This window comes from Chlamydotis macqueenii, chromosome 6, assembly GCF_036417535.1.
Source record: "Chlamydotis macqueenii isolate bChlMac1 chromosome 6, bChlMac1.mat, whole genome shotgun sequence".
Lineage (NCBI taxonomy): Eukaryota > Metazoa > Chordata > Aves > Otidiformes > Otididae > Chlamydotis > Chlamydotis macqueenii.
In genome coordinates, this window is record NC_141561.1 from 10,574,064 (window position 1) to 10,596,276 (window position 22,213).

The window sequence follows — 22,213 nt, forward strand, 5'->3', positions numbered from 1 at the left end:
TGATGAGCACGTCTGCAGAGCCCAATTCAGCTGGTAACCCATGGGCCGTGTCACAGCTCAGTATTTGCGAGGAGGGACAGAACAGAGTGTTGTTCCTTTTCCCCTGCATCTTCTAATCGAGCGTGGCGCCCTACAAATTACCGCATTTTTCACCCTTCAGCCCTCTGCTACACCCGGTCTCCTCTTCACAGCAGCCTCCTCTCTCATTTTTGCGCCCAAGAGCTGCGTTTGCTGCCTCGCCTGCTTCCTCTCGTCCAGCCGTGCCCTCCTTCCCCGCCAAGGGGCCGTAGGCTCGGCAGTGACCGCATCCGCTGCCCTCACACTGGGGCCCGGCTTGGTGTGTTTCTGGCTCTGTGACAAGGACGCCAACCCCCACAATTTCATAGAGGGAGGCTGGCGCCAGTGTTTTAGAAGCCCATGGGTGTTCCTGGAGGTACACATATGTTAAGGGCACCTGCTGTTGGCTTCATCAGCTCAGTATTTGGTGCATCCTGATGGTGGGGAGAGTGTTTGGGGACGTAACAAACAAACTTGGGCAAAATCCTGCAAAAGAGTATCTCAAGAAAATGAGCAGGACAGGTTGCTGAGAAGGAAGGTGTAGCTGGGACCCTAGGCACGCGTGAAGCCTGACGGGTTCTGCACGAAGAGGCACTGCCTACACGCACAGCCAAGGCACAAGAGCCATTCTCCGGTGCCAGGTGCCATTTCCTCTGGTCTCCTGCTTGTTCACCATGATTTGCTCTTTCCCTGGCTGTACAGCTCCTCTGAGCTGCCTTCTCCCCCTCGGTGAAGATCAGCTGTGGAGGTGAGGAGAAGCCCTCGTCCTTCTTGCCCCAAGACTTCTCTGTTTGTTGCAAGCTCTTCTGTCCTGGTGTTTCCCAGGCCCCAAGGCGAGGACGCCCTGTCTTCTGCCACTAACACTTGCTGCAGAAGGTATCCCTAGTCTATATAGTATGTAAGTATTGCAAACTCTAATGGTTTTATCTATATTAACGTGGAAGCTTTTAATTACAGAGGGGAACTGTATCAGTTTGGCGGTGTCTGGACCGATGGGTTTGTGTGCCCTCCACTCTCAGGTTGCCATGACCGTTTGGTCGGTGCACAGAAGCTGGCAGGGGACAAGCAGGCAGATGGATACGGCAGCACTTGTGAGGAGCAGAGGACAGAGCCTGGGACTGTGAGTGCACGTGTTAGCTTATACATCTGTGACACTATCTGAGCCGTATAGCACACGCCGGTGGATGCTGACGGCTGTTGTTTTATCAGGCAAGGAGAAGGATCCGTTCCTTCCCACAAAGGCACAGTGTTTGTTTTTCACATAAGCCCACGAGCACTACCTCTCAAGTGTGAGTCATTAGTACATAACAGACATAAAAGCTCAGTCCGCTTAGTAGGGAGGATAAAGAGAACCCACTCGAGGCTACCTCCACCCAAGCTCACCTGATCTTCCGCACCTCATGGCTTGTGCACTTGCCGGCAGCCGGAGATTACACGGCTGAACAGTTTTCCTCTGCCTAGCAGCTGCTGCAAACAGAAAAAACCTCACCATCAGTGCTGCAAAGCCAGGGCGGCTGACGGGCATTTCTTCTAAGCCAATTGTGGCTCTCGCTATGGTGGCAATGCGGTCTTTGAACACCCCCAAAAAATGCGATGGAGAAATGCCCAGCTTGGCAGGCAGAGGATGGGCCGGGGGGGGGGCGGGGGGAAGGAGGGGTGGGTACTTTGTGGAGGGGGACCTGAGGGCAAGGTAAAGGGTGACGCGCTCTGCCCTGTGGCGTGGACAGAGCCGCTGGGTGCTTTGCTCCCTTGGGCACTGGCTGGTGATGTTTGGGCACCCTGCGCCACTGGGTGTGCAGGGTAAACCAGGTGAGTATGGGAAAGGGCCAGTCTCTGTTCTCCTTCCCCGGGCTCGCTGGAACTGGCCTGGAAGGACACTCTCTGCCCAGTTCCTGCTGCCAAGTCACAGCGTTATCGTGCTCCATCTTGAAATTGGTTAGTTTTTTTTCTCCCCCTCTTCTTCTACTGAGGAGCTGTTTGAGACGGCTACTCCTCTCACAGAGAGAGCCCTTCTCTTCATTTCATGTACAATTGTTGCCCATATCCAACTAACGGCCACCTGCTCTAGCACAAGCGCTGTCTATAAATGTGAATGATTCTTCTTTCCTGGTGCTTATTCCCCTCCTCTGCTCACCTTAAACCCCAAATGTCTTACAGAGAGGAATTGGATCTCTTCACTTTGCGAAGCTCAGCAAGACAAGCTCTCTTATATCCTCTTTTCTCTTCCTCTGATTATCCATATGGCACATCTCTGCACCTGTTCCAGTATGTTCCAGCATGAATTCAGGCTTGCTGAACACCAATAACCTGAATGATGCCCTAAAATCTCAGCGGAATTTTACCCAGTGCCTTGTAAATATTTACTTACTGTTCCTGGAAATATGTGGCTTGCTACATGTAAGATTGCATTTACAATTTTAATAACTACATCAGGCACATGGCTCTTCCTCTTCTGTTGTTCATAGCGGATGAATTTTAATCTACAGCAGAAATTTTATCAATCTCCTAGTGCGCATCCTTGCATTTTATGCTGTTACATTTCACCACATGTCTGTTACTAGGGCGTAACAGTCATATAATTCTTCCTGCAGGATTTCCTCTCCATTGAAAATGTCTCCCAACTTTGTCGTTAGCAAATTTCGTTATCCAATTCGTCATTTCTTGCACCAAGCTAACAAATTAAATTATTCAGTAAGACTGATTCCTCCAGTCCTATAATTTCGCTATCAATCAGCCCCATCGGCAGTTTTCACCGCCAGTACTACATTCCTTTGGCATTTTAGAGCGTTTATGTTAATCCTCATCTCCTTGAGTTTAACTAATAATTGTCTAGGTAATACCAAGTCAAATGCTTTACCAAAGTCCAGGTTGATAAGATTTATTAGTTTTCCTTTGTCTGCAAATGCAATTATCTTATCAAAGAACAATATCGGGTTAGTCTACCTACAACATGCCTAGCTTGCACTTTAACCTGTTTTCTGCTTCCCCCCATGTCTTTTGTTCCTCATGGCTAACATTTGCTCTAAAAAGCCTATAGATTTCAGTGATGGAGATTATTTAGTCTTCTGAAGTGAAGGGTAAAGAGCTCTTGAGTTTTGTGGCTGTGTTGCATGTGGCAATTTCCATATCCCTGCCCTTTAGCCCGTTAACTGTGCTGCCTCTGCTCTCCGGGGTTACAATTTCTTCCTTATGGAAAATGAAGCAATATATTTCTTTAGCTTTTAAGTGTCTGCCTTGCTGTTACTGTTGGTGAGCCTTTCCTTTGTTTCCTTTGTAATCATACAGCTAAAATCCTTTTGTTCTTGTTTTCCTTCCCTGTGCAGGTTTGATTTGTTTTGATTTTCAGCTACACCTTTAATTTTGGACATTTGAAGGATAGTTTTCTCTGCATATCAGCTCCCTTCTCCTTTTTTTCACTAGGCTTTCTGTGTATTCCTAAGATGGAATTTTTTATGAAATGATGAACTTTCATCCCAGTTCACATCCTGTGTGGTCATATGGAACTACGGGTAATATTCTGCCTTATTTTGTCTGATGTCTTTGGCGAGCAGTAAGATTCAGGGCATCTCTTCTGTCTTGTGACGACTTGGAAGCAAAGCAGAATATTAATTTTGCACTCCCTAGGGTGGTGACCAGACAGCATCACTCCTTGGCTGTGACTGGGATGCCTGGGGTTCTACTGAAGAACAATTAAAATTAGCAAGAGGAAGTATTAAAAATAGTAAAAGAAAGAGAATTATTTGTAAAATGCTAGGCACTTGCCTAGAAGCCACCTGTCAGGATAGGAAAAAGCATAATAGAGAAAGGCAAGGTCTAAGAGAGGAAACAGAAGGCAGGAAAGCAGCTGAGTTATTACTGTACCCGCAAACGGAGCAGCTGCAGAAGCAGTTATAGGAAGAAAAGTTGGAAGAAAAGACTGAGAGTATGCTCATGATACCTGGTAAAATTTTTAATAGATACAGGAGCACAGATTTCAATACTAACACAACAGGATGCTGAGAAGCTGGGTATGTGACCCAGATGGCAGAGAGTTAAAATCACCGGAGTAAACAGAGCAAGGGTTATTTGCCAAACTGTGAAAGTTAATTTATGGCTCCCGGGTGAGACGTGCATGCCATCTACTCACTTTGTGGTTAAAAATCACGATGAAAATATTTTGTATTTCGATATTTTGAATGGCTGAACTTGACACCTGCCGGACAGCTGGGTGTGGTCCTTCAGTTCCGATCTCAGCCCTGACAGTGACAGAAATTGGGAGGCTGTGGTGCGTGTGCTCCTGCAGCCCCTGCACTCCTTGATTCAAAGATAACTAAAGCACCTCAATAGCCAATTTCTGCTGCGGCACAAAATGGAATTTCTGAGGTAATAGCAGATTTAGAAAAATGACTCACTATTTCCAGAACCCACTCCCCCTATAATTCACCCGTCTGGCCGGTCTGAAAGCCGGACTGGAGATGGCGTCTGACAACTGATTATCAGAGCCTGAATGCCAACACAGCTCCGCTAACGGCTGCGGTACCCAATATTGCAACTTGAACAGCCACACCACAAGCAGCCGCACACCCATGGACGGCAGTGTGATGCTAGGTGTCAGAGATGACAGGTTTGCTATGGTCCCCTTGCAGGAGGAGGACAAAGAGAAATGTGCGTTCACCTGGGAAGGTGTACAATACACCTCTAACAGACTCCCACAGGGACATAAACGTTCACCCGTGATTGCTCACGCTGCACTTGCTGAACTTTAACAGTCTCACTCCACCATGCACCCAGTCACTGCGCTGCGACTAAACCACTGTGGAACCATACTCTGTCCGTTAGAACATAGTGTGGGCCCAGCAAAACAGGAACAAATGGGAAACTATTGATATCCATGCATGCCTTGTGCAAAAACAACCAGGATTTATTTGTGAAAGCGATGCCATTAAAGCCCAAGACATTTGTCTCGACACTGAACAAAATGTTTGCCATTTTGAGATACATCCCGACGAAACCTCTGAAACTCTACTTGTACATATTGGAAATGGATGTGTTTGTATGAGAACATGTATGATTTTATATTTGTAGGCAATACCACCGTAGATATAAGCAATCACACAAATATCTGTGTCTGTAATGTTACTGAAATGATGGGATTTGATTTTAACTATTCAACTCCTGTCAGGTCTCATCAATCCTTACAATCTAATTATACATTCCATTCTACAGTTTAATTATACAGGTCCACTCTGAACTTCGTGACTCAGTGGGAGGGTCCTCCTTATCCTTTGTGTCTCTGGTCTGTCTGAATTATTCTAACTTGAGTGTAACTCAACAAACTTGGGATGTTTTTTCCATGCAGTAATTAATAGAGTGAACCCTGCCATTCAACTTTGTTAAGCTGCACTTTTACAACATCGTATTAAAACCACTTTTGCAGACACCTTTGACAGTGGTTCTTTAAGTGGTCTAAATCACCCATTTGTGACAAATTGATGTAGTCAGGAGGATCCTAAATCAGGATTTGAGACATTGGCATTGCTATGAATACCGGCCTCAGAGAAGGAGAAGCTGAAAATTGAGCTTTTTTGGCCAAATCTTGTGGACTGATGTCAGCAGGACTCAAACATTTCGTTTCCTCACCTGTGGAGCCATGGGTAGTGTTAAGGTTGGCGTAAGTCTGGAGTTTAGAACACGGGTTTCCAAGTTCAGCCTGGGTGTGTGAGAGGAGCCCGCCTGCTGAGAGTGTCCACAGAAACCTTCCCCTGGCTGAGGTCTGCAGACCAGTAAAAAACGACCACTCTACACAAACTGCAAGCACCGCACCAGACCCTCACCTTAAGCTAGATAGCCTGGTGGATGGTATTAGCATCAAAATTACTCGTATATCACCAGCATCTTTGTTTTCCATTGGAAGAATTTTGCACATAATATAGAAAACCCACTAAATTATTGTATGCTTAATTACTTTTAATTATAGGTAGTAAATAATAACCATTTATACTGAGGTAGCATGTAATATCTATGTAATGTCTCCAAGCAGCACTTCCAGGATGTTAGGTAGAAATGAATGATGTCAGTTTATGTCCCTAAGAGCTGCCAGTCCAAATTAATTATAGCTTTACAGCTTCCACATGGACTTCTTACAGTCTGCTTTTACTGACTCGTGGGATCCAGAAAACAAATCAGCAGTGAATTTTTTCTCCACTCATTTTATTTAGTTGAGTTCTCTGCTGCAGGTTCTGATTGGATTACATAGGAATAACTTTTTTTTTTCACACTTAAATTAGTTCTCCAAAAAGTTGCTTAGCAGAAAATTAGACTGGATTTTAGCTCTATAGGAATCTATGTAACTCCAAGTAATTTAAGTAATTCAAGCAGAACAGACTGAGAGTCCAATCGTAAACCATCTGTACTCTTTCGGGCTTTCTGTAATCCACTGGAGGTTTTCAGCAGAAGCAACAGGACTACAGCAGAACTGAAAAAAATGCATTTGCCAGAAGAAAAACAGTACCGGTAACTTTGAGTTAATTTTCTATAAAATAGATGTGGAACCCCAGGCAACAGACATACAAAGACTTTCCAGAATCCAAATATACCTACTCTGTAGGCAGCACAGGCTGCAACAAGAAGGAAGGATGTCATTTGGAAATTATGAAGTGAATGCAGAATTGGTTAGAGTGTGCAGACACCAGCAGGAGATCTGGTAATGAGAAGAGCTCAGTATCAGTATCCCACAAGCAGAGCTTATACAGAAACATAGCAGTCAAATTATGAAGGGCAGGTCTGCCTACAAAAATTCCCAAGTGCTTTGGCTTGGTTTCCAAACTGATCTTATTATCATAGAATCATGGAATAGTTTGGGTTGGAAGGGACCTTTAGAGCCATCCAGTCCAACCCCCCTGCAGGGACATCTCCAACCAGATCAGGTTGCTCAGAGCCCCGTCCAACCTGGCCTTGAATGTTTCCAGGAATGGGGCATCTACCGTCTCTCTGGGCAACCTGTGCCAGTGTTCCACCACCCTCACTGTAAAAAATGTTTTCCTGATATGTAATCTGAATCTACCCCCCTCTATTTTATCATGATACACCTGGAAATGGCATTTGACTGAGAAAACAAGCAGCTAAACACGATAATGAGGATCTACAGCAGATGGAGAGATATTCATGTTGCCATAGAAACCGTGCAGAAAAAGTGTGTAGGAGTAAAGCATGGCACGAACATGCTTCTAGAACGGGCTGGTGACTGAAGAACTGAATTCACTCAGCAGCTGTTAAGGTCAGTTGAGATTAACAAAAACACATTAGCTTTTCCGGAAATTGAGAATCATGGAAGAAAGGAGTCCTTGCAGTGAGCTGCAAAACAGTTGAAGACAGCAATGCCATGTTGTCCCACAGGGTAGGGCAGAAAAAGTCTTTAGAGAAAGGCTGGAGGCGGCCCTGAGACAGATTAAAAAGCTGAGAAGCCCCTCAACCACAACCACACCCTGTGTTCTGCTTGTGTCTACCGAGCGCACGCTGGTCCCAGGCTGGTGGTAAGGGGATGTGCTCTCCTTGGCCTCCTCTTTTCTCCCTGCAGCCAGTCCATACGTGCCTGGGAGGTGACCCAGCCCGGCTCATTCAGTACCTGCTCCCTTTCCCCATGTGAGAACCTGTCGGGTGGTCCCACAGTGCTACAGGGCTGACTCCTCAGTGGTGGACTCAGATGTGGTTACATTTATTGAACAAGAAGTCAGGCCCTAAGCAGACAATGTGTGGTTTTGAATTCCCCGACACAAAAGGCTTGAGTAGGGGGCTACCTGGAGGATGTTTGTGTTTCATGCTCTATTGGGGTGAATAACACGGTGGAAAAGATCCCCTTGAGCTCAGGAAGCGGAGTCACCCAGGGGCTGTTGAGGCAAGGCAGAAGGCAAGCCATCCCATGGTGCAGAAGGACCAGACAGAGGTGACGGGCTCCAGCCATCACCCCTTGTGCTAGAACAGCCTGCACTCTGCTGCAGTGGGCGGTGAGGCAACACCCTGAGCTCTCTGCCTGCTCATGATTTGGAGGGAAAAGGCAGGGAGGTGTCCCTGTGTGACTTGAGCAAGCGGAGGGCTGGCACTCGGGGAAGACCCAGGACGCACATCCAGCTGGCAGCAAGCAGCTCCAGCAGACTGATGGATTAAACCCTGCCTGCTTCCAGAAACCCCGGTGCTTCATGCTGGGCAGCTGTGCAAGCACAGGCAAATGGATTGAGACAAAGTGCTCATCAGTGCTGTGGCTACGGAAATGTCTCGAACTCTGGTCATAACACGGTTATCTCCTGCTGCTGCTGGGGAGCTGCCTCTCTAGGACAAGCTTTAGTCTGTGTCGGGACTTGGAAGTCCCTGCCAAGATGGAGTGTACGTGCTTTAACTGTTCCCAGGTGGTGGGGCAGAACCGTGGGCTGTCAAGGTCTCAAAGATAAAGGGCAACATGAACATGCTGATCACAGCTTGCCGGTGTGGAGAGGGATGGGACTGCCGTGGTTTCCGCTTTTGTGTGATGACTGCAGAGCAGCATCCCTTCTGCTACTTTTTCAGCCCCATGGCTGCATGACGAGGACAACAGCTCCAGGCTGTGGCAAGCCTCTCTTCACACAGGAGCATTAAGGAAAAATAACCGTACACAGGCAGCAACTCCAAAGAAGCTGCTCTGGAGGCAGTTGCAAGGTCCTTCAGCCCTGTTCTTCACTGAGCTCCCAGGGCACGGTCCAGAGGGTGCCTCACAGGGGGGAAGCTATTGGGATTACACTCCTGGCTTCCAGCCAGACCAAGCCTTTGCTGCTGCTCCAATTGACATTTCCACATCTGGATCATGCTGGGGTGATGTAATGCTGGAGCCTGGAGCATGACTCAGTGCAAAGTCACACTCAGTGCAACTGGAAATGGTGCCAAATGTGAGCGTGAAAAGCACGAATGGGTTGTGGACAGGGAGGGAAACTTTGTAAGCAAGGTGAGCTGCTGCCGTCTGTGAGTCTGGTGCTTTCAGCTGGACCTGCATTACAGCAGAATGTGATGCATAGGGATTGATAGAGAAGAGCAAGGAAATTAGGAGACGACTGACAGTGATTGAAAAGCCCAAATGAAAAAAGGTTTTGACCCATTAAGACTACAGAAGGACTAGCGAATGACCATTTAAAGCAAGCACCAGAGATCCTGCGTGTCAAATAGAGCAGTGTTTCATACAAAGCCACAGACCTAGTCACTGAGTGGTATCTGTAAAGGTCCAAAATCAAGACATTCTGTCAAATGATCTCTACAGTGTAAAATACTTGGGCGGGGGAGGTGTGTGTGAAATAATTTATGTTACATTTACCTGACCTTACCGGCCATTTTCACCTGGTCAGGAGAATACAGCCGAGCACTCTGTATGTTGAAGGAGAAAGGCTGTTCTAACCAAATTTCCTTTCTTGTTCTTGGGGCATGGCGTCTGCAATTTTAGAAGGCAGGTATATTTCATGTTCATTATCTATGAGAGCCCAGAAAATATTAAATGTTTCCCAGACTATTAATAAACTCAAGTATTATTTGCCTTGAGAAAGAATCTAACCCTACGAACCATTGATTGTACAATTAACAAATGCGCATGTGAAGCTCTGTTAGCAACTGGTCATTTTCTCATTAGCCAGCAGCTCCCCCAGTTCAACAACAATTTTGAAAAATCACACTCCTCATGCGATAAAGGCAGGCTGTGCTTCTGGTCTTCCTTTCCCAGGACTGATGTCATTCCTCCTCACGCCTACAGAGGATGTAGTTCCCTTAGCAGAAAGGAGCAGTAGTTATCTTCTGTGGACCAGCTATCAGAGGAGGACTGAGGTTTAAAACTATGTCAAACTTCATCTCATCCAAAGATACTTTTTAGGTCAGGGAAAAAAAAAAGCAGTCCAACTGACAAGGGAATGGCAGAAAGCTTGTATCATCATTTCTATTTTTTTTTAAAAAATACAATATTTAAAAGCATTTGGTGATGAAAAATAGGCTGGATTTTAGAGATTTGATTTTTCAGCTTGGATAGGTCTTGCTGTTCTGAAGAACTGATGCTGATCTGAAGAAGTGCTAAGCATGTATAGCCAGACTTTAAGCTTTGGAAGAAATCAGCAAGAGTGGTACATGTTTTTTATCAGATCCTGGGCAATTTCCTAAAATTAACAGAATTATAAATTATGGCAAATTTGGCAAATTTGCTTTAACATGAGTTATAATAAAATATGATCTACTCCAGCTTGTAGCCATAATCAGGCCTACAAGGATTTGATTTGACAAATGTCAATAAATGTAGTTATCCTTTTCACGCTTTCCTAGTGCAGATCTGCAACTGCTCCTGGGTTCTTTCTCCGCATTTAGAGATCATGGCGAGTGGCAAGGCTCAGCCAGACTGCAGGCAGGGCACTGCTGTGGGACCTCAGTGCTCTCCCTCTGCCACGCGTGCAAGGGCCAGGTTTGGATTTTGGCCATTTTGAGCAACTGAATTGTTCTAAGAAGAAGACTGAGGGCAGTGAACCTGAACACAGGTTATAATTAGTAGCAGCCGTGAAGATAAAAGGCAGCTTGAACTGTAAATCCTTAGCAAATGTGGTTAAGCTGTTTGCCTTTCTATGCTATTAAGCGTTTTGTCAATGCCATCTTACGACAGCCTCTGGTACTGCAAATGCAACATTTCAGACAAAAAAGTAAATGCACGGGGGAAGCAAATCTGAGTTTACCATCCTGTGCTCAGGGACCAAATGCTCAGGGGCTGTGGAAACATGCACTCAAGACCACTGGTCCGTCCCAGGTATTGGAGAAGTACTAGGCGGAGGAACATCCTACTGACCACCTGTGATGGTTACGAAAGGTCTAGCATGGGTGAAGCTATGTCTCTGTTGGGGGAAATAAAACACACAAGTGGAATTATTGCCTGAGTTGCTTTTGCTTCAAATTTTCACAGGAAAATTTCAGCAGAAATTTTCAGTGGAGTTGGCATGCATTACGATACCATGCAACTATATTATATTTTCAACTAAAATGTCAAGTGATTGGCAGATGAAGTGCAAACACATTTGGAGGGCAAGAGGAGTGCATTTCTGGCCAGAATTTTCTTTAATGGAAAACGTGACTCTGCTGATCTGTTTGCCTGTGGTTCCGCAGGAGAAAAATGCAGCTGAAAATGTCCTTTTTCTCCTGCAGTGACAAGTGTGCTTCTAAAAAGGCAGAAGCAGGGGATTTTATGCCTATGCAGTGGTCATATATTGTCTCTGTAAGAAAGATTATAGGTGTAGATGCAACAGGCAGTCCTTGCCTGCAGTCTGTTAGCTAAGTGTGTGCGTGCCTGGCAAGGAGGGATGGATATGGGCTAATCTGGAACCAGATTAAAGCTTATAAATGTATTTTAAAGATGTGATGCTTATAACATGCTATCCTTATTTCACGGCCAAAGGCAAAGAAGTTTTCAATGTCACTGGAAAAGTGGAAATGTGCTGGTAGGAGATGGGAAAGTCAGGGCAGCTTCATGGTGTATGAAACTGCTACCGGGGGGGTGCTCTGGGTAGATGAACTATTTGTCTGAAATATGTTCGCCTTCACATTTTGCTCCTATGTAGATTCTTATACAGGGCATTTTTAGCGTCTTTTTTATAATGGTTGTTCGCAATATTATAGGTGTGTAATAAAAGAGCTGGAGAGAGGAGAAGGGAGTTTGGATGAGACGGGATGTGGAGCAGAACGTCAAACTCGCTAACCACGGCCATGTCTGATTCTGTCCTCCTCTTCTTCATGTGCTGATTGATTAAAGCCAGAAAAAGGATTCTCTGCCCCTGATTTTAAGAAATAATGCAGCCGCAGTTAACCACGTTTTGGTTGTCCAAAAGCCAAGCCTGGCCTGAAAGATTACACACAACCAAACCAACTTCACCCAGGCAGCTCTGCTGTCATTCCGTGAAGGAAAAAAAATCTGGTTAGCTGTTGCCCATATGCAGTAATTGGAGCAAAAATCGGAAGAAAAATGTATTTCCTCTCGCGGCTAGGATGTGCCATGGCGTTCCTTGGTCATTGAACTGCTGAATTCAGCCCTGTTTTATGGGTCTCTGTGACAACGCTCAGCAAGATCCCAGCCAAGGGCTTTCATGTCCCTGGTCATTACAACCTGTATACAAGACAGCTTGGATCCCTCACTCTTCTTATTCCTCTCTTTTTTTTGGGGAGGAAGAATGCTTGTGGCCATGAGTTTAAAATTATTTTAAAGGTTTGCTATTGCTCTAGGCGCAGTAGTAGCAGTGAGCGGCCTAGCATGGGCACTGCTGCCCGCACTAAAGATGGCGGCGGCGCTGACCCGGAAGGGGCGGCCGGACCGGGCCGCGGGGTGAGGGAGCGGGAGGGCGGGTTTCTCCAGCCCGCCGCGGCCGTGCCGGGAGCTGAGCCGAGCCGAGCCTAGCCCAGCCCAGCCCAGCCGGGCGCGGGGGTGCCGGCAGCCGCCGCCATCGCAGCCCGCATGGGGCGGGCGCGGCCGGGCCGCGGCGCGGCCTGAGCAGGGCCGGCGGGCCGCTGGAGCGGGCTCCCTCCCTCGTTCCCCGTCGCTCTGGGCCGGGGGCGCCCCTGAGGGGCCGGGGAGCCGCGGCGCCATGCAGTGCGCGGACCCCGCGGCGGCCATAAAGGGGCCGGAGGGCGAGGGCAAACCGGAGCAGCAGCAGCAGCAGCCACCGCCGGCGGCGGTGGGACAGGGCGGCGGCAAGAGCAGCAGCAGCGGCGGCCGCGGCGCCAAGGGCTGGCAGTACAGGTGGGCGCGGCGGGGCGGGGTGGAGTGGGGTGGGCTGCGCTGAGGTGGGGGGCTGCGGGCCCGGGAGCCGCCGGTGCTGCGGAGCCCGGCCTGGGGCGCCGGAACCGCCCGTCCCCCCCCCGCGCCCTGCCCGCCCCGAGCCCGGGGCGGGGGTCACACGGACGGACAGGCGGCTCCTCCGGCCCCCGGCTGAGTCCGGCCGCTGGCTGTCAGCCGGCCCCGAGCTTCGTGTGCCTCTGCGGGGCACAAAGCCCCGTGTCCGGGCTGCAGATGCTGCCGGGAATTGTGCCTTTGCTCCTTCCTTTCAGTTCTTTTTTTTTTTTTTTTCCCTCGCAGAGTGTGAAAAGTGATTTGAAGTTGCTGAAGGCGCTTCACCGCTTCCCAGCCTTTCCAAAAGGCTAAACTTTGTACCGAATTTGAGCTCGGTGTGTCTTCTTAATGAACTTAATGGCAGTCTTTTTTTAATTGATGCTTTGTATTTGTTGCTGAGAGCAAAACTCGGAGCATGCACTGAGTTTTTGTCTTGCCTTATTTAAAGAATCGCTGTGCTTAGCATAAATCCGGGTGATTACTCAGGTACGGAGAGGAGAGTGGAGATAGGCGGAGAAGCTGAGCACACAGCGTTAGTTGGATATGGTTTAAAACTAAAATGCTTCCTTTCAGTTACCTGCCTGTGTGTTCGATAGATTTGAGTGATTTCATGTACTTTTTTCTGTTGTGCTTTTTGACTGAAAGAGTTTCCACTCACACACTGATCGTCAGCCCTCTAAAGCATTGCTTGAGAGGTTTCCAAATCTCTGCTTTTAGGTCTCTCCTCCTTGACTGGAGTTCTGCCATGTTGCTGTTGAAAATACTGCTGTTATGTGAAGTTTGCACACTTCTCCTTCAAATGGAGACTCTCCAAAGCCGTCATCTGCCAGCCCAGATGGACTGGCTTTCTGTTTCCTGCATGTGGAGACAGCAGAAGCGGAGTGTGGTACATCTGTGTGCGCTGCGCGGGACGGAGGGCCATCAGATGGCGTAGACAAATGAGCACCCAGGCCCGGGCGGCGCAGGCACTGGGTGCCTGGTGATTTTAATAGGGAACGAACAGCTCAGTCATCGCTGAGAATCTGGGTCACAAGTAATTTACCTTTCTATTGCCACAAAGAAAAGTGGTGATTTCAGGGCCAATATTTCAGGCAGTGAAATAGGGAAAGCTTCTTGTCAGATTCAGTTACTGGTGTCTTGTCTGCTGTTTCCAGTCGCTTCTAAACTTTTCTTTTTTTTAAAAAAAAAAAACCAAAACCAAAACCCTCTAGTTTCAGTATAACTATGAATTTTCTAATGAAAATTGCTATTACTGTGACCAAGCGCTTATTGTGTGTGTGCTTCACACGTGAAACACAGCAGTTAGTTTATGCAGTCAAATGGAAGTATGTTATATTTTTATGTGGAATCGGGGGCAGTGGAAAGCATGAGATACCTGATTTGCCAGAACCTCTTTTTTTTTTTTTCTTTTTTTTTCTTTTTTTTTTTTTTTTCTGTAGTATGTTTGAGATGGTGGTCTCAGGTCAGTGCTATGTGTGAAATTCCACTTTTAAAAATTATCCATCCCAGTATTTTGTTTCTTCTTTCAGTGCTGTGGCTTGTCGGGCAAAAGTTGAACTGACTGTCTGAGTGATAGACAGTTTGGTGGCTTGACAGCTCTAAGTGGGAACTGTCCATGTTATTCCCTGCAGCTATCAATATCTGGTTTAATTTGCTCAAATACTCTAGTGCAAATTATTCTGTCTTTATTTTTCTTTCTAGATCATTGGGACAGGTTTAATGTACTAATTTTATTGTTGTGGACATTTGAGGTACCTCACTGTTAATCTCTTCTCTGTTGGGAATCAATTATTTGCTCCTATGTTTGTTTTGTTACCCACAAAATATGACCTTGCCCCGTTCCCTTCCATAGGAAGTTCTCCTGGATGGGATGCTGTAGCTTAGTTTTCACTTTGTGGATTACTTCTATTCTAAAATGTATTTGACAAAAGAAAGACCCTCTAATAATGAATCAGTATCTAAAATATGGCGTTTAGAAACAGATTTGCTAGGAGCTTCTGGTGGAAGTTTGATCTTTAGCTGTTGTAGCACAGACTGTGAGCAATGCATGGTCGCGCAGGTTGACAGTAGGGTTCTGAAGTACTCCCTTAGCATAGGCTGAGTTTGGTGCTCATGTGTAGCTCTGTATTTGGTGAAGCATCTTGTCAAAACAGCTCTGGCATAGTTGTCAGACAAATGGGACAACAGGTACTTTATACTTTAATGCTCTGAATGGAGAATTATGACTGTGGGAAAAAAAAATGTATCTCAAAAACTTCTGGAACCTGAAATAATGAAAACTGAATCTCTCAAAGAGGTGGAAAGTCACACATCCTTGGGATAAAGTGCATGTCTAGCAAATAAAAAATGAAGCAGGAAGTTTGACTTTGTATTTTTGTAGGGGAATAACAGGGAGATTTAAAAATTGCTCTAATAGAGTTAGACCAAACATTTATCACAGTGGTGAAGAGACAACCAGAGGCTGTCATACATTTCGGATGATGTGAAGATACAGCTGAACCTCTTTACAAGCAGAAAGTCTGCAACCTGTGTATGGTGAGTTCAGGCAGCCGGTACACCAGTACTTCCTTTGAAATTTGTAAGGGCTCAGTTTCTTCAGAGGGCAGGAAGAGATTTTTTTTTTTTTTTTTTACTTAATAGAAGTTAAGAGTTCTTGAGAAACTGCTCTTCTAGACATCTGACAGGAAATAATCTTTTTTTTTTTTTTTTTTTTTTTTTTTTTTTACTTATGAATATACCAACCCTCAGCTTCATTTTCCGAACTGGGGTGAGGAATGGCATGTATGTTAACTTGCAATTAAATAGACAAAGAGAACCTAAGAGGCTCTGCTGCATGCTCAACTCTTTATTTTAATTTAGAGAAACAGTTACCATAAGGTGAGACTTCTGAATAAGTTCAAATAATTAACACTTTCAAAACAGCTTCTTTATTCTCAAGCTAGGAAGTAAGTGTTGAGTTGCCTATATAAAGAATTAGTTGCATTCAACAATTCTGCTTTTATTCTTGACCATCTTCATTTGTTTTTTGCCTTGCTCTAGGTTAAATGAACAGAGTAGTTTCAAAGCAGCGAGAGAAAGGAGACAGCTTTGGCAGGTACTTCTGTGACATGTGAGTCGTAGTCATTCAAATAACATAAACATTTCACAGTCAGAAAGCAGAATCTGTGTCTATGAGCTAAGTACAGAGCTGGTCAGAATATGTGCCAGCGAAGTATAACAAGTCCTTTCAGTGTTGAGGCTTTCAGATGGGACTTCCAGAGGCACAGGGCTTGAGGGGCTTTCAGATAATTTTGAGGGAAGTAACTTGCAATAACTGGTTCAAATTTATCTACAAAATTAAAAGTTCAAAGCACTGTGGTTGACTAGAGAAACAAGATTGTTTTTCCCAGTTGGAGATGTACTAATGTGCCATCCTCTTGCATTTTTCATAGTAGTTCTGCTGTCAGATACATAAATCAGTTCAACTGCTATTAAAAGGATTCCCAGCGTTTCTTCCCTTGCTAGTAAAAATACATGTAAAATATTCATGAATTTCCCAAATGATTGCTGATTTTTAAGCTTAAAAGATAGGTTTTGAAATATATCTTCTTTTCAGCTCTACGTGTATTTTTGGAGATAACTGCCTTTGTTCCTTGTTTCTGAAATGGTTTTAGCATCTGCTCACTATGGATTTAGCCATGTATATTTATAATATTTATAAAATGCTACAGATTATATCTTTTGCTCTTCTTTTTTTTTTTTTTTTTTTTTTTTTCTTTCTTAAGGAGCCAAGTTAACTTCAATTAGCTGTTCCTGAAAGTTTATTTAAGTGCTGCAGGGTTATTCACATTTGTGAAATAGTACAGAAAAATATTTGGATGAAAGTCGCTCCTAAAGAAAGGAGTCAACTTGCTAGACTATTATTACTTTTTTTTAAGAAGATTTGTTTTTGCTAGGGGTGACAATGGCAGGTAAGAGGGTTTCTCATGCTGGGTGGATTCTGCTGCTTGTTAAGTTATAAACTTAAGGCAGATTCTCTTGCAGAATTACTCCATGTGGCTTTGGGCCAGAGTAAGAGAGGATCAGAGTAAGCAAACGGAAATGCAGACAGCAGGGAGAGGGTTTTGGTAAAAAGAGTAACATTGTAATTTTTTTTTTGTTATCAAATGCAAAAGGATAACAAATTTAAAGCAAGTGAAGTGGTACCAATCTTCTTTTAAGAGCTTTGTTTACTTTGCAGCTGATACAGTGTAAGCACTCTTCATAAATACTAAAAAAAAAAAAAAAAGGAGGAAACAATTGCTGACCTTAATTCAATCTGCTGTGTTTGAGCAGGTCAGCATGTGATAACATAACAGAACTGGTAGCTGAAACACATAAGTATATTTTAATTCTGCCTTTTGAGGTGATCATGAACTCTTCTTCGTAAAGTGATCCCATAGAAAATGTGTTTTAAAGGAAATGCTTATTTCTGAGTTTAATCCCAGTTAACTTGGAAGGTGACTGACAATCCTTTGCACTTCAAACATGTGGAAGCAAAAACGTGTGAGGCTGAGCTAGACTGTGGAAGTGTTTATCATTTTTATTTGTGCTATCTTGCAAAAAGGATCTAATTAGTAGTAATGAAGGGAAGTATCTTGAAACTGATATAATCTTCTTGAGTGGATGTTGATAAGAATCCTTTTTATTGAGGGTGGCGTTGATGTCAGTCTTAGTTACAAGACAATGTATAGAGTTTTCTAGTTTCCATGCATTTCTAGTCACATTCCAAGAATGTTTGATCTTGGGAGGATAAATTTCATCTGTTTGGCCTTTAAAGCTGAAACCAGCATGGTAGAAAAAGATACAGGAGGTGATGGCAGCACAATGTTCGACGATGCTTCATGTTGCAAACCTCTCCCTTGAAGGTCCTCCATTCTTGTCTCTGGTCTTAAAATTTTTCATCATAGTATTGATGTAAGCATTGAATTCTTTATAGGCTGCAATAGAGTGTGTTAGCTGACCTAATTAACTCTGGGCTCCTGAGAACAGGCCAGAATTTAAGTTAAAGTCCCTATGACTTGATAAGTAGAAGAGAAACCTCCCAAACCTTTGTGTAACTGTTAGTGTCATCCTAGGATAGTTCTCTCTAATGCTGGTAGTCTGGTACTTCTTTTTTATTACTTACCTCCTTTGTCCTGAGTTTTCTCTCAGCACTGCTTAAAACTTAAAATTCTCTGAGATTCTAGGGGGAATTTTTGTATATTTGCTGTACCTGATGACTGTAAACCTCTTCTTCATTGTGTGCAACCACAGAGAGAGGGAGAGAAAGGCTGTAATTCTGTGGTGTTACCTGGGAGGTCTGGCGAGGGCTGCACCTGCTTTGACTTTCCTCTGCTCTTACAACCCACTCCACTTCATTGGTTTCCCGCTGTTGTTAAGAACCTGCCAGCATTGTGACATCGAGATGCTGGCTGCGGATGGGGATGGGGTTTCCGCTGCTCCTGTTAGGCTTCTGCTGGCAGCTTTTGCATTGGCTAGCGGCTGTGATATCAAGCTTGAGTCAAAGTGAGCCTGGATCTTCCTTGCTTCTGTTTCTGGTGATCTGTGGAGATGCCTCACCACTGTGTGGCCTTCAGAAAGCCCTGGCTGCTCCCTTTCTGACTTGTTGCTGGCCTTTTGAGGTGTGATGAACTGAGTGCTGAAAAGAAGAGTTTCTCAAGTGATTGCTGTGAAATTCAGAATTTATTTTTGCGTTTTTGTGTGTTATATTTCTTTTTATTACTAAAAAATCAGATTAGGGTGGCTGTCACATTTGTTTGGTATGCTGGAGGGAAATGGCTGGAAAACCTGGTGCCTGAATTTCTTCATCCTCATTTGAATCTTTGCTTAAAGTGTGTACCATATTCATAACACCAATTTAGAAATACTGCACTTTACGTAATTTGCTCATTGGAATAGACAAGAAGACCGTGGTTAAAACGATCAGCTGATTATATCCACCTCAGGATCCATTCTGTATTATTAAAATTGTAGGGTCACATGAAGCTGATTTTACCACTTGCTGAAGCCCCAAGCGTTTTTCAGAAGGCAGATGAGCCATTCATGTTGACACATGTATTTGTGACCTGGAAGAATGGAGTTGGAGCAGATGAAAGCTCAGATGCATTGTAAATTAAGAGAAGTAAATCAGTGTGTGAGGGATAATAAGTCAACAGAGTTGGGGAAACAGGTTTGAGTGATTTAAACAGGAGCTTCATGATGGCTGGTGTTCTTGTATGGAATCTGAACCAGGTCAGCAAGCTCTGGGTTCCCTTCTCCAGCCTTGTGTCCCTCTCTTTTTTCCCCAGAGCATCTCCGTGTTGCGTGGGCAGGTTGTAAAACTCGCTGGGGCAGGGATATGTGGGAGTTGGTTCTGGCATAGCAGGATACTTGTGTTAATACTGAGGTGTTTGTTTAGAGTTCAGATTAAGCTAAACTGAAGCACAAACTTTTGAATAGCTTCTAAATAGCAAATGCTTTGTGCTTTCCATGGAATAGATTTCCGCGGGAGTTAATGGCTGTTACAAAGGTCTGTCCTCCTCTGAGTGCAAAGGGTATGTTTCAACTTCACCTTTTCTGATGTAATTATGTAGCAGCAAGTTAATTAACATTGCCTACAAAGTTAACATCCTGCTCTGCCACACACATTCTCTCCCCAGAGAGAAGAAGAAAAACAAACTGCATGTGACTGACCTAATCACATTGCTTAATGCAGAAGCAGAAAGCACCAGCTGCTGCTGTTAGGTTATCCTAGGTAGGTTCTTGTGCTGTACTCATCGTACCATGAAAATTAAGGCATGTGTGCAAGGACCCCTGTTTACTGAAGGATGTTGCCTTGGCGTGAACTCTGTTCACCTGCCAGTGCTGATGAATTCTCCTTGTAGAAAATCACTGGCTGCTGGTAATGCTGCCAGACAACTTTCTTTTCATGGTGCTTGCAAAGCTTGTACCGTTTCAGATTCTGTACTGTGTGTGTAATGCTGAAATGGGAGGGGAGGGCAGGCTGAAATGCTGTTACTTCACGTGTGTTAAGTTGACAATCTTGTATTTGACAACCTGTAATGCTTCTCCTTGGACAGGAGTACCAGTGTCAGAGGGAAGGCTTTTTGCCATGGGTGTGCTTTTTTTTTTTCTTTTTTTCATTCTAGGTGTAATTTTAATTTTTTTTTAATTTTTTTTTTTTTGTGACGCTGGAGATCTTTAAAATCTGAATTAGTGTTTAGGCACTGGCAGGTAAGTTTCCTGAAGACCCCAGTGTACATTGGGAAGTTGATTTCATTTGTTGCAGTGGAGATGCAACAGAAAGCATGAGGCTTGCTGTGCAGAACTGCAGGATGCTATATTAAGGAGCTGGTTTCTGACCCTGGCTTTGACTTCCTCTGTGGTAATACTCGTATTGTTTAAACTCGTTTTCCACTGTAATCACTAACTATGTGTTCCTCTTTTTTTTTTTTTTTTTTTTTTTTCCTCAGAGGCCTAATTTGGAACAGTTGGCTCTGACTTTGCAAAACTTTCACAGGGTCACAGCTGCAGCTGAAGTTAGCAGAAGCTGTGATGTGAATGTATGAACAAAATAAGATAAAAACTGGGCCATAACTATGTCAGAGTTAGAGAGGCTGAAAATTCATTGTTCCTCAGTTCCCTTTATGAGATTATAATGTTCTCATCCTTTTATTGTTTGGTACATGACTCCTTCATAAATGTTGATGACAAGCACAGGAGAAGAAAACCATAAGGAAACTCTTTATTAGCACAGTAACGCCAAATGAATAATACCTGATGCTCATTGCATGATGTAAGTGAGCAAATTTGAATAATTCCTTGTCTGCGAATCACTGTCCACTTAAAGCACTGAACAAGAAAGTAGTCTTGCTCTTCTTATGTATTATCATAACATAGCTGATTAACGCATGTACTTTAAATTAGTTTAAATCTTCTGAGCGCCTTATGCCTCAGTTTTAATGTAGGAATATTTTTGTTTAATTTCTCTGGTTCCAAGAATTAAAGAATAATTTGGGTTGGGAGGGGCCTCTGGGAATCTGTACTCCAGCTTCCTGCTCAAAGCAGGGCCAGCTTCCAAGTTAGAAGAGGTTTTTCGGGGCCTCTTGTTGAGTTTTGGGAGGTGCCACAGCCTCTCTGGGCTCCTGACCCAGGGCTTACCCCCCCTCATTCTGAATAATTTTTCCTTGTGTCAAACAAGGAATTGTTAAATTTTTTTAAATTTTTTTTTCCTACAATTTGAGACCATTGCTGCTTGCCCTTCTGCTGTACATCTCTGAAAAGAGTCTATCTTCTCTCCATGTAGGAAAGACAGTGGTGAGATCTCCGTTAACCCTTCCCTGGTTCTGAAGAAGGTTGAACAGACCCGGGTCCCTCAGTCTTTTCTTGTCTGGCACAACATTCCTAGCTTGCACTGATCCATGGATTAGTCTATCCCAGGCGCAAGGCTTTGCATTGCATTTGTTGAAGTTCAGGTGGTCTTGTTCAGCCTGTTCCTCTGTACAGTCAGGATCCCCCGGAAAGGCAGCTCACCCTACTGCATCCTGACGGCTCCTCTGGTTTTGGTCTCACTTGAGAGGTTGCAGAGAGTGCATGCTGGTCCATTGGCCAGTTTGAAGGTGTTTAACATTAGTGACCCCTGAAGTGCACCACTTGTAATTGTTTGCTAGTTAGGCTTCAAACTACTGGACGTTGCTTCTTGAGTCTGGTGGTCCACACAGTTTTTTACCTGTGTTGTACTCCAGGCTTATCGTCTTTCTGATTATTTAGATAGCATAGTCAATTAATTGTGTTCTTGCTTGGAAGGTGGTAATAATTGTTACCCTCTGTACTTAATCTGAAGTGTCTCAAAAATGGTGCAAAAACAATTAAAAAGGCAAGAGGCTTATCTGGAGTAGCTGATCTGGTGTACTTACCTACATCAGGGATGGCAATGTGTAATTGTCAATATAATCTTTTGAAAGTCATAATCACAAACAAATCTTAATACTGGAAAGGCATATCTTTATATTTCTGATAGGATAAGAGCTACTAGACTAGAAGGGGACCAAAATGCCTTGGGATGGAATGCATAGGAAGCTAAACCATGCTGGACTGCACATAGAGCAGAGTTTTGCTCTACTGCTTTCTGTGAATAGTCCACCGCTTTCCAAGCTGGTAGTCCAAAATTTCAAAGATGCTCATCCATCAGTGTGTTTGACTTGCTTGTGTTATGCTAGTACTGTTTGCTGAGCAGAGAAGCTTTAATTTGACTGCTTGAGCTTTCTGAAACTAGACTTCAAGGGAAAGTTTGGGGTTTTGGTAACACTAGTGTGTCAA

The 22,213-nt window shown here is 44.4% G+C and overlaps 1 protein-coding gene across 2 annotated transcripts in view; it reads left to right on the forward strand.

Annotated features, from left to right (window-relative positions):
* Positions 1 to 12,458: 12,458 nt before the first annotated feature.
* Positions 12,459 to 22,213, forward strand: part of OSBPL11 (oxysterol binding protein like 11) — a 39,682-nt gene continuing 29,927 nt past the window's right edge. The window contains exon 1 of one of the 2 annotated variants that reach the window (XM_086751180.1): positions 12,459 to 12,805. In XM_086751180.1, the coding sequence (XP_086607306.1) occupies positions 12,651 to 12,805 (155 nt within the window). In that variant the 5' untranslated portion in view covers positions 12,459 to 12,650. Of the gene's footprint in view, positions 12,806 to 13,141; positions 13,231 to 22,213 lie in introns of those variants that run through there. The other variant, XM_086751181.1, reaches the window with a different exon arrangement.